The 12,810-nt window shown below is 42.5% G+C and overlaps 1 protein-coding gene across 6 annotated transcripts in view; it reads right to left on the bottom strand.

Annotated features, from left to right (window-relative positions):
* Positions 1-12,810, bottom strand: part of MPPED2 (metallophosphoesterase domain containing 2) — a 179,176-nt gene that overhangs the window by 68,809 nt on the left and 97,557 nt on the right. For all 6 annotated transcript variants that reach the window (XM_020795628.3, XM_020795623.3, XM_078384030.1 and 3 more), the window contains exon 4: positions 4,857-5,082. In XM_020795628.3, coding sequence (XP_020651287.3) covers positions 4,857-5,082 — 226 coding nt within the window. The remainder of the gene's footprint in view (positions 1-4,856; positions 5,083-12,810) is intronic.

Genomic DNA, 12,810 nt, shown 5'->3' with positions numbered 1-12,810 from the left:
ATTTGTTATCACTTAATATTTCATAACTAGGATGCAGCTTCACTATGCATTCAATACTGAAAATGCAAGTTGGGCTTTCAAACAGAACAAAGAAAGTATGATTCAGGTCTCAGAGCTCAGGAAAGACACAACCATTCACAACAATCTATCTAGAGATAATTTTAAAAACAAAGCAAAAAAAGCTTATCTTCAAAACACATCATCATCAAATCTGTACTCAGCTCAGTACCTAGAATCCATGTAATACAGTGGTGCCGCGCTTAGCAATGTTAATCAGTGCAGCAAAAATCGCTGCTAAGCGATTTCATCGCTAAGCGATTTTAAAAAGCCCATAGAAATGCATTAAAATGTGTTTAATGCATTCCTATGGGCTTAAAAACTAACCTTATGCGAAAATCTTCCATTGCGGCAGCCATTTTCAGTGCCTCTAAAGCGAGGCAAAACAGCGGGCGGCCATTTTGTTTACCCGATGGCCATTTTGGAACCGCCAATCAGCTAGCCAAAAATGGGGGCTTTGCGATGATCGCTTCCCCGTGATCATCGCAAAGCGAATTTTCCCCATAGGGGCCATAGCAAAGCAATTACTTTTGCGATCGTAAAAAGTGTCGCAAAGCAATTTCGCCGTAAAACGGAGTGATCGCTATGCGAGGCACCACTGTATTTTGCATTTTATTGTAATTTTCAAAAACTCTGGTCTATTTGCATCACACTAAAGTAAATTTGTTAGAAGCCAAAATATTGACCAAACAAGATCTGGTATCTTCTAAAAAACCCATTGTCTATCAATCTGATTTATTTAAATTAAAGTGCTGGATTTAAACGATACTTATCTCTGATCCAAAATACATTACTAGGATTTCAGCAGGACTAAAAGAAAGGCATAACCCATGTCCTCCTGAAGTCCCTGGCAAAAGCTCAACTGGCTATAATATAACTGGCTTGCAGCTAAAGTACTTAGGATCAGGGTATTAGTCTTACTGATCAAGGATTAAACTGTATTGCATTATATACATTCCCCACCCCTTCAACAAATGCTTGGGCCTTTTTTTACTTAAAAATAACCATGCATCTCTTTACTTTGCCATTTATTTAACAACAGAGAGTGCCTGTAATTTTTTTAGACTCTTTCTAAAGCTTACATATTTAACATGAAACTGTTTATTATCATAATCCTACCTACTAACATTCCAGAGTGCTTACAGAGCATTTAGCCTTTCTAGCTTCAGCCTCAAATCAACACTGGGCTACTAAGGCCTTCTGATACCTTTGTTTTCTTCAGTGATCTGCATCCAGAAACTTGAAGAAAGCACTCTTAAACATCTTTAAAGAGAAGCTCTTAAACTGAATTATAACCCTCTCTTCTAATGAGGACACATTATAGGCCTTACAAAAAATAAAACTAAAAATACAAAGTCCCAAATGTATTTATACAAGACACTGAAAAGTGGTGGATTTTTTTTTTAAATGCCATGCACAGAATCAAGAAATTGATCGTGTAAATACACCAATGTGAAATTCTGCCCAGCAGGTAGTAAAGCAGTGGGCAACTTTCAGCCTTCTTTCATGCAGCCCTATCTTCATGTTGTCTGCTGAGATGGGGTAGCACAAATAAGAAGGGAGGAGAGGAGAGGACAGCAGAAAGAGTTGCAAAATACTGCATTTTTGCTCCATAAGACGCACCTCTCCATAAGACGCACCAAATTTTTAGGAGAAGAAAACAGGAAAATAATAATCAGTTTTCTTCTCCTAAAAATTTGGTGAGCCTTATGGAAAAGTCCGTCTTATGGAACACACCCTAGGACCCTTTGGAGGCTCACCCTGCCCCCCCCCGGGGGCCCAGAGTGAGCGAAATCGCCACCTTCAGGCTTCCCAAGCCTCAAAAGAATCCCAGAAGGTGGCGATTTCGCCCCTCTGGCCCCGTCGTCAAGTGGGGCACCACTGTATATCCTTATATACTGGTTTATTTGTTATAATCTAATTATTATAATTTGTTATAATTTAGATCACATCTTCCCACTATAAAATAAAACAATCATAACGAACCACAGCATCAGAGTTGGCATAAAAGTCAAGGCTGATACAACACCTAAACAGAATCTCCTCCAATTAGCAATGGAAGCTCAGAGAGAAAAAAACATGCTTTCATTGGGAGAGAATTTCACACAAAGGGTGAGATCACATTGGCGGCTGTCTCATGCGGAAAGCACTGGTAGTTGGGTGGCAGAAGACCCTTAGTTCTGTTAAGGGGCACATCCCCTTTGGTGTAATTTGTTGGAAGGCTGCTTGCTGGTGTCAGGTGGACCCAGGATAAAAGCAAGCAGGGACAGAACCCGTTGTAGGTGGTCTTTGTCACACTGTGTGATTACCATATTTTTGCTCCATAAGACGCACTCCCCCCAAAAAAAAGTGTGTGTGTGTGTGTGTGTGCGCGCGCGTGCGCCTTATGGAGCGAAGCTGGCAATTTCGCCCCCACTGGCCTGAAGCAGAGACCAATTCAAAGTAAAGCAAAAAAAAAAAAAAACCCATTGAATTGTCATTTTGCTATCGCTATAGCACAGAAGCGATCGCAAAAAACTAATCATAAAGCAATTTTGTCTAATGGGGTTGTCGTGAAGCAGGGCACCACTGTATGTAAATATATATAATACAATCAAGTGCTGTCAAGTCAGTTCTGACTTATGGTGACCCATGCCCAAAGCCACACAAGCCACAGGGAGGCACAGAGGAGAATGGAACTCCCAATCTCTCGTTTTGCAGCCAGACACCTAACATATTTCCTGTTTTCTTCCAAAAAGCTTACTGCAGTTTCTCAGTTTCTGCCCTGCTATTTAATCTTTACAGTTCTATAAGAGAGATATAACTAATAGAAAGAGATGTGACATTTTTAGACACAAACTCCCAGAATTCTCCAAGGCTCCCCTGGCAGAATTCTGGAAGTTCCAGTCCACCATCCTATATACATCTATATGTGGTTCACCTGAAGGATGTAATTCAAAGCCACCATGGCATAACTCGCTGTTAAAAATTGAAACTAGCCTGGTGCTACCTGAGAGTCTCAGGGCTTCCTGGAGGTACAGTCCAGCCCAGCTGCTCTTTAGGCCCTACCTAATGTACAAGATTACATCACACCAGTCACACATTTAAATGCAAGATTTCACTTGTCTTTGATGACTTGCAGTCAAATGAGATATGATGACTGTGAGTTGACAGGCATTGCTTTTAATGCATCTTTCCTATCTACCTCTAAAACAGTGAATGAGACCTCCAGTAGGGGGGAAAGGGTACATGAGAAAGTTGAGTCCTCTTCTGCATCTTATCTCCCTACAGCGGGAGGAGGTAGAAAGGGAGAAATACAGTTGGAGCAAATTAATGTGTGGAGATAAGCTTCATGAGGGCTCATGCTTTAGCATATTCCTACCATATCCTCTTTTCACTATTAAAATGAGATGCATAAAACTTCGACCTTCTTATATTATGCAAAATATAAAGGTGACATTTAGGATCATTTTTTAAAAAATTAATTGATTTAAATTAAAGGGTGTGAGGAAGATCCTACTTAAAGTATCACAAGTAGCAAGATACTAACAAATAGGGAGGATGAAATAATACCACAGTCTTCATTTAAAACCATCTCAGCTAAATACTTTTGGCACCTGCTGTAGCCAGCATTTTGGAAACATTTAAACAAAAGCATCCAGCCTTAAGTTTACACTCAAAGAATCTCAGAGTAATCAGTAGAGAAATAGTTGGGTGTAATAGAGATGTCAAACATGTGTAGTACCTAATTAGCAAATTAGCAACAAAAAAAAGCAACCTTACAACAACCTTCATTAACAGTATCTTTCAATAAAGTATTGTGTTTTATTTCTTCGCAGGCAGTGTGTCATAGTGATCAACTGATGGAGCTTAGTTTGGTTTTTATACAAAACCTGTCTCATAGACAGAAAAGAAATGGAATCACACTAAATTGGATAGTATTCAGATAGTTTACACTATTCAACCAGCATGCAGTCTTACTATAAAAAATAGCGTTCATTCTTCTGACCTCATTTACTTACTCAAACAAATATACTTTTACTGCTGCAACTAAATAAATGTGTTTCTGCTTTTATAGCAGCTTTGGCATCTGTTATGACTCTATCTATCGTAAAGTTTTATATCCCACCCTAGTATGCTGTACTCAAGGTGCCTTACATCACTTAGAGTGATCTATCAGAAGTATATTCCAATGCGTTCAACATCAACGTACCCTCTAGTTTTCAGCCTCGTTGGGTGGGGCTCCACCTCTCTCTCTCTTAACTTTGCCCCTGTGTGCGCACACGACTCCACTGCCCGCCCCCCCCCGCACACAGGGTTCCATCTTGAACAGAACCTAACACGACTGCTGTGCGGAAAAGGAAGAGAACCACATACAGGGAGGCAAAGATGCACACCAATTCATGGCCAGCTTAGAGAGAACCTTGTTCGACATGGTATATTCCCAGATAACCAGGCAAAGAATCACAGCCTAAGATACGCACACTTCACCAATGTGAATTAATCTCTTATACAGAATTTACAGATTTTTGGAATAACTAGTGCTACAGATATACAAAATCAGAACTCTGAATTGGAATTTCAATTCTAAACCTAAACACCAGTATTTGATATTTTAAAAACGAGTTATTCCAAATCTAGCCTTATAAATTTGGGAAATAAATACATGTTGTCAGATAAAATGCAAAAAGAAAAAAAAAGAAGAAAAGAAGAAGAAAAAAACAGCCAACACTGAAAAGATTCTGAATCACATCAACGTCTGTTGCACATCTACTCTCAAGTCAGGCTAAGCCAATCAAAGAAAATTCAAACAGACTTACCAAGGGGCACCATATATTCGGAATCCTTTCACTGTTATTTCAGAATCTTGCAAGTAAATACTGTTTGTCAGAAGTGACTGAACATTGTCAAAGTCTTCTGGTTTCAATTTGGACACAGAAGGAAATCGGTAGTAATCCTGTTTAACAAGATCTGCCATGAATTCTTTATCAAATGTCAGTTCATGATTTCCAGCAATCACTATTTTGTATTCATATGGCAAGTTTCCTGAAACAACAACAAAAATATTCAATCAACACATGTGTGTTCCACATCAAAATACACCTCACATTTACAAGTCATAATGGATATATTAGTATTTCAAGAAGAAGAAACAAATGGTCCCACTCTATGCAATATACTGATGTTCAGCAACGTCTTAATAAGTAAGCACAATGAACCCATTCCACTGTATCTCATGGTGTAGCTGACCACTTTTTGACTATCATATCAAGGGATTACATTTCAACCATTCAAAAAATATAAAATATTGAATATTTTGAATTCCTTGTATTTCTAAATCTGTCAGGGACTGAAAAACTGGATGTGGGAAATCATAAATTATTCCAAATTTATTAACATTGGGGGGGGGGGAAGCTATCTGCTGTGTTCAGTACTATAGTACAACAACTGAAGATCTGGTTGTCTAGCAATATCCACAAGAGACTGGGAGCCAATAAGCACATTTTGGTAGCACCTCTCACAAGAATTTCATTAACAGCCATGGAGAATATTTTACCTGCATTATCCTGTATTATGAGAATATGGCAGCAACATAAACATTGAAATGCTCCAGTTTCCATGTTTGTTTCTGAAATAATGACTCATTTTAAAGTCATTTTCTAATGTGTATTTATAGCACCATTTTGCCCAGCAACATTTACCGGGGTGGGGGGTGGGGAATATGGTTTTCACAATTTAAAATGTTCACACCTTCTTTCCCTTTCCCTGCATGCCATTTGTATCTATTGTTTGCCACCAATTTCCTAGACTTTCTTCCCAAGTCTGTAGTTTCAAATCCAACCTATTTTGCATGCTTTTCTTAAAATACTCAGGCAGGCTAAATTTAAAGAAGAAAAAAGAAGAAAAATTTCTTCTGGGTGCGGTACCAGGAATCATGACACACAATCAGTTAGTGTTACACACCAAATTGGATGAGGGTAAAAAGTACCACTCTGAACTTGAATACGCTTTCCAATAACACCACACAGCTGATCATACCATGTAGACCAGGGGTCCCCAACCCCAGGTCCACGGCACGGTGCCAGTCCGTGGCCTTGGCAGGACTCGGCCGTGGAGACAGATCTCCCACCTGCATGTACACACCCCCACGCATGCATGCCCCACCCAACCTCATGGGTGCTCTGCCCCCTGTGAGCACACCCCACCCCCACAAGTGCCCCTGACATCTGCGCATACGTGCGAGTGTACCCTGCCTCCACAAACGAGCCCATCCACACATGTGCCGCAAGTGTGCCCCGCCCACCCATGAGTGCAGGTGTGCCCCACCCCCCTGCATAAAGCCCCCCCCACCTGGTCCTTGGTTCCGAAAAGGTTGGGGACCACTGATGTAGACAAACCAAAGGTCTCTTTAGCAGATATCCGAAGTGGGGGCAGCATGCACATGTTCCCATTTAACTTTAAACTTAAATAAGTACTGTACTGTACAAACTTTCTGAAAAGTCTTCACCACCTTGCCTATCTGCAAAATGTAGAGTCATTGTCACCACGTCAAAACTTTGTTACAAGATTATAATCTGTTACTGACCTTCTGCAAACTAAGGCTTCTGCACTAATTACAACAAGCTTTTCTTGTAAGTTAGTAGCTCCAGAGATGTGACAATTCAGGATCAAACAAAGATATAATGATAATAGTTTTATGCAGCCATGTCCCATGATTTGAGCATATGTGTGTGTGGGGGGGCTGTATTGTAGAATAGTAGGATGCGGTGACCACTCTGCTTGGACCAGATTGCCTATGGTTTACACACGGAATACAGTAACTGGGTCTGAGTTTCATTTTGCACTCTCTTGTCTGACAGGAATGTGAACAGAGTCAACACACAACATAATGTGACATTGTAACTATTTCACTGGGATGCATATTGCCCTTAGAGAGTAGTGAAGAAGCACAAAGATGTTAACTGCAACTTGAATACATATTCAGTTACTACTGTATATGGTTCTACCACTGTACTGAAGTAGCACAAAGGTACACTGAGCTTGTTTGCACTGTATGTTAAAGTAAATTCTATTTCAAAGAGATGCAGATGTAAGACTTTTTCTATGACCCTAAACTTTATGACACACTTTCCTGTTGACCTTGTTGCTTACTTACATTTATACTAGACTTTAACTGAGAGTGTGGGAAGACAGAATGACTCTTGCCTGTGGCAGAACTGGGGAGGAAGTAACTCTATCAGCTCTCCTTCACTTTTCATCTCACAAAAATCTACTCTATCGCAGTGGTTCTTAACTTTGGGTTACTCAAGTGTTTTTGGACTGCAACTCCCAGAAGCCTTCACCACCAGCTGTGCTGGCTGGGGTTTCGGGGAGTTGCAGTTCAAAAACACCTGAGTCACCCAAGGTTAAGAACCACTGCTCTAGAGGATTGGTGACACCCTGGAACACTGGCTGGAGCAAATTTAGCATTGCAGGGCAAGGGTGAAATTAATGAGAATTGTCTTTCCTTCCGTTTTCCTCCTATAAGAATGTGCCAAGCAAAGTTTCACTTGTAAGATGTCATGTGACAACAAACTGTGCATCCAACCAATGGATGTTAGTTAGGTGTGATTGGTCACATTTTGGGGTCTCTTTAAAAAGGCATTAGCCAGCACAACTACTGCATGCAGTAGACAAACCAAAACAATACCACAGAGAAAGGAAAACAAGAGACGTCTGACAAGACTGGTGTGGATGCACACAGAGCTCTCTGACAAGCTAAGAGACAAAACGGGTAAGTATAAAAAACTGAAAAGGGGGCTCAAACTAGAACAGAATACCAGCAAATAGCTGTAATCTGAAAGGATGGAGTCAGGAAGGCTAAGGCTCAGAACGAGCTAAAACTTGCAACAAATGCCAAAACTAACCAAAAAAAAGGGTCTTTCAACAGATATGGAGCAAGAGGAAAGTGAAGGAAATGATTGGGAGAAGATGGAAGACCAGTGGGAGAAGATGACAAGAAGGTGACAGGCAACAGGGAGAAAGCGGAAATGCTTAATTCTTTTTTTGCATCTGTATTTACGCAAAAGGAAAAACTGGTCCACCCTGTCAAAAGCAGCGCTGTGGGAGACAGGAGAGAGAAGCAGGTCAAAATAGGTAAGGAAGTGGTAAAAGAACACCTAGCTGCTTTGAATGAGTTCAAGTCTCCTGGACCGGATGGTTTACATCCCAGGGTACTGAAAGAACTGGCAGATGTGATCTCGGAACCACTGACTGTAATTTTTGAGAGGTCCTGAAGCACGGGCAAACCGCCAGAGGACTGGAAAAGAAATGATGCGATTCCAATCTTCAAAAAAGAGAACAAAATGGATCCAGGAAACTACAATCCAATCAGTTTGACATCAATACCTGGGAAAATCCTGGAAAAAAATATCAAGCAGCAATTTGTGAGCACCTAGAAAATAACAAGGTGATTACTAGAAGCCAGCATAAGTTTGTTAAGAACAGATCATGCCAAACAAATCTTATTGACTGCTTTAATAAAGTGACTAAATTAGTGGACCAAGAAAATGCATTGGATATAGTGTACAGATGTGCCTCGACTTACGACCATTTTGAGTTACAACCAGATCCAGCCGCAAACTTTTGCTTCGACTTGTGGCCGGAGCTTCCAGTTACAAACAGAAAAAGGCAGGGGAAAAAGGCGGGAAATTCAAATTGCTAACCATTGGTAGGCGAAGAGGCTGCTTCTTTGTGGCTCTTTCGCCACAACCCAGACCTACTGGGATCTGCCACACGTTAACTAAGCTGCCACCAACCATTCCCTATAAGAAGTCACACAGACCAGGGATGGATTTTTAAACAAATAAAGAATAAGGTTTATTTAAAACAACACACAGGGAAAATAAAATGATCAGGTGAATAAGATATAGTAACGTGGCTTGGTCTCATTCATACATGCATACAGTTTGGTTCACACAGAACCCTTAACTTGAAGCACAGACCCTGAACCTATCAGTTCTGGCTAACCAACAGACACCTGAACCTATCAGGTTGGTACTCTGACACACAGTAGTACCCTGTCTGACACACAGACTCCCACACCAGCTTCTTCTTCCCAGCTGCTGCTTCTTCACATCCCCGTGTCTACTAAACTTCACCACACACGCTTCACATATATATACAGTACAACCCCTCCTCCTGATGTCCCGCCTTCCACTCCCCATAGGATGGAACTTTCCCTCCAAACCCATGACAGACAGGTAACATCAGTGCTGTATGTAACACCTCCCCTCTTTATAAGTTGTTTTGTAGGGGGAAAGCTAAGGTGCTTTTTCCCAAAAAAACAACCTGGATAAAACACACAACAACAGTTATACATACAATATCATACTTACTTATACTTACATTCTAAGTTAACCATAGCAATTAGGCATTTAAACATTTACCATATACATTACATCAATTTACCTTTATTCATACAAACCAAGTTCAAAAAACAGGTACATTTAACTTTTTGTCATCAATATATATACATAGTCCATGTTTCTTTCGCCGTCTTCATTCTTCAGGTTTTCTTGACAAGGCGTCAGCAACACAGTTCACTGACCCTCTGACCACCTTCACTTCAAAGTCATAGTCCTGTAGGTTTAAAGCCCACCTCATAAGTTTGCTATTGTGGGTTTTCATTGTCTTTAACCATTGCAGTGGTAAATGGTCAGTGCACAGAACAAAATGTCTCCCCCAGATGTAAGGCTTGGCCTTCTGGATTGCGTAGACTATTGCCAGGCACTCCTTCTCCACGGTTGCCAAATGTCTCTCACCTTTCTGGAGTTTCCTACTCAGGTAGGACACTGGATGCTGGTCACCATTCTCATCCTCCTGGCAAAGAACTGCTCCTACCCCGCTGTTAGACGCATCGGTGTAGATGATGAACTCCCGGTCGAAGTCTGGAGCCCGCAGCACTGGATAGTTGATGAGCGCCTGCTTCAACCTCTGGAACGCCTCCTCACAGTCGCTGGTCCACGGGATGCGGTCATCAGCCTTCTTCCTCGTCAGATTGGTCAGCGGAGCCGCAATCTCGCTAAACCTCGGGATGAACTTTCTGTAGTAGCCCACCAACCCAAGAAATGATTTGACTTTTCTCTTGGTGTTGGGTCTAGGCCAATCACGAACTGCTTCTATTTTGGCCTCTAGGGGTTTTATCACTCCTCCCCCTACCATGTGACCCAAATATTTTGTTTCTGGGATACCCAGCTGCAGTCTGTTCTCTCTGCAGAGCCTAGGCCAAAGCACTCCCTCCCCTGGATTAAAGTGCCTCTCCCTGCCTTTCTGGTTATCCCAAGCTTTCTTTCTGACCTTTTGAGCTTGCAGGGTCTCTGCTGCTAGCTCTAGGTTTCTCTTTAGGTCATTCCTTAAAGAGTCTATATATGTCACAACGTCTTGTGGGTCATCCTGGGTGATCTGCTCCCAATTTTGTTTGAGCAAATCAAGGGGCCCTTTCACCCTTCTCCCAAATAAAAGTTCAAACGGACTGAACCCGGTACTGGCTTGTGGCACTGATCGATAAGCAAACAAAAGGGATTGCAGCTTCTGGTCCCAATTGTTTGGATTCTCTGCCAAGTAAGCCCTAATCATGCGCATTAGAGTCCCATTGAACTTCTCAGTTAACCCCTTACTTTCAGGGTGATAGGCAGTGGTTCCCTTGTGCTTAATTCCACAGATTTGCCATAAGCGTTTCATGAGCTTCGATGTAAATGATGCTCCCAAATCTGTGATTATTTCTGAGGCAAATCCCATCCTGGACATATACCCCACCAAGGCATCTGCCACTGTGTTAGTTTCAATGTTAGTCAAGGGTATGGCTTCAGGGTACCTCGTGGCATGGTCCACAATGGTGAGAATGAACCTGTTCCCCCTCTTTGTGGCCTTGGGCAAAGGTCCCACAATATCCACCCCTATGCATTTGAACAGAGTGTCAATCACAGGCAAAGGGCACAACTTTGCTTTGGTCCTGTCGCGGCTATTCCCCTGCCTTTGACACACATCACATTGTTTACAGAACTCCCTGATCTGCTTCCCTATGTCAGGCCAGTAGAAATTCTGTGTGATTCTCTGCTGTGTTTTGTTCACCCCTAAGTGCGCAGCAAACATGTCAGAGTGCCCCCTTTGTAAGATCATGGGGCGATACTTTTCAGGTACCACTAGCTGACTTCGGATCCCATCTCCCCCTTTTGAGATATTCCTCAGGGTCTCTCTATACAAAATCCCCTTTTTCTCTAGAAATCTCACTGGGGTTTCAGGTGTTAGCTGGGCGTCAGTCACCTGTTCAAAACACTTTTGGAGAGTGGCGTCTGCCTTTTGCTCTTGTCCAAATCTGCTGTCTGTGGTTAAGGTTTCCACCACAGCTTCTGAACTCCCCTCTGCTTCCGTCTCTGGCTCATCATTACCCCCTTGAACTGTCCCCGTGGTGGCTTGTGAACGTGTAATCACTAGCACCCGTTTCACATGTTCAGCCAGGTCATTTCCCACGAGCACGGCTGCTGGCAGAGTCGATGAAATTGCTAGCCGCCAAACTCCCCTCCAGCCTTGAAAGTTCACAGGTACCTCCGCTACTGGCAGTGAGATCGCCTGCCCCTCAATACCTGCCACCTTCATGCTCTCATTCTGGATTATATATTCCCTAGGAATAATATCTGGATGGCACAGGGTCACCTGAGAACAAGTGTCCCGCAGCCCCCGATACTGATGGCCAAGTATTCCTACGTCCACCCCTGCTGTCTCAAACAACTGAGAATCCGTTCTCACCAGTAGGCAGCGCCTGACCTCTATAAGAGGACCATTTTCCTCAGCCTGATCAGCAGATGTAGCTGTTCCAGATTGAGTAGCCATGGCAATAGGCTCCCTCAGTGACAATGAGCCTTGCTCTTTCTGGACACAGAACACAGCTTTTGGCTTGGTTCCACTCGAATCCTGAGGCACAATTCCTTTTAGCTGCTTTAATTTCTCACACTCTGAGATTAGATGACCCTTTCCCTGACAGAAATAACATTTTCTGGTGTATTTTGAGTCTCTCTCATCTTGTTTTGGTTTTCCCTCCAAAATCTGAGGTCTTGGTTTCATGTCTGAGGGCTTCCCTTCACCATGGGCCCCTCCCCCTTGCTGGCTTTTCCCTGGTCCCTGAGAGTACTTGCTGTAGGTTTCTTTGGGTTTTCCTACAGATTTCTCCTCACCTAAGGGCTTTCTTATCTGGTAAATAAAATCTGCAATCTCTGCTGCTTCTGCCACAGATTTTGGTTTCCTTTCCCTCACCTGGAATTTCAGTTCCCCATGCAGGACTGAATAGAACTGTTCCAGCGCTATCAAGTCTTTGAGCTGCTGAAAGGTCTCTGTCCCCTCCTGAGATAGCCATTTCTCTAGCAGCCTCACCAATTGAGCCCCCACTTGGGTAAAAGTCTGCTCTGGTTTCTTTGTGAGGGACCTGAATCTTTGCCTCAGCTGTTCCGCATTCATCCCATGTCTTGCAAACACCAGTTTTTTAAACTCTGCAAAATCTCTCATCAGTTCCTGTGGCATCTCTGAATAAACCTCAGCCAGGCTACCACTGATTAAAGATCGCATGATGGTCATCTTCTCAGTTTCCCTCACTGAGAAGTCCACAAACGCTCTTTCCACTAAGGAAAAGAACACCTCAGGACAATCTCCCTTGTGGTACACAGGGAATTTCTTCAGGTCAGCCTTAGACAATTGGCCTCCCTCAGAATCCCTATTGTTATTATTGTTCTGGTTCATCAT

Source organism: Pogona vitticeps, chromosome 1 (assembly GCF_051106095.1).
Source record: "Pogona vitticeps strain Pit_001003342236 chromosome 1, PviZW2.1, whole genome shotgun sequence".
NCBI lineage: Eukaryota > Metazoa > Chordata > Lepidosauria > Squamata > Agamidae > Pogona > Pogona vitticeps.
This window is presented reverse-complemented; position numbering and strand designations above follow the sequence as displayed.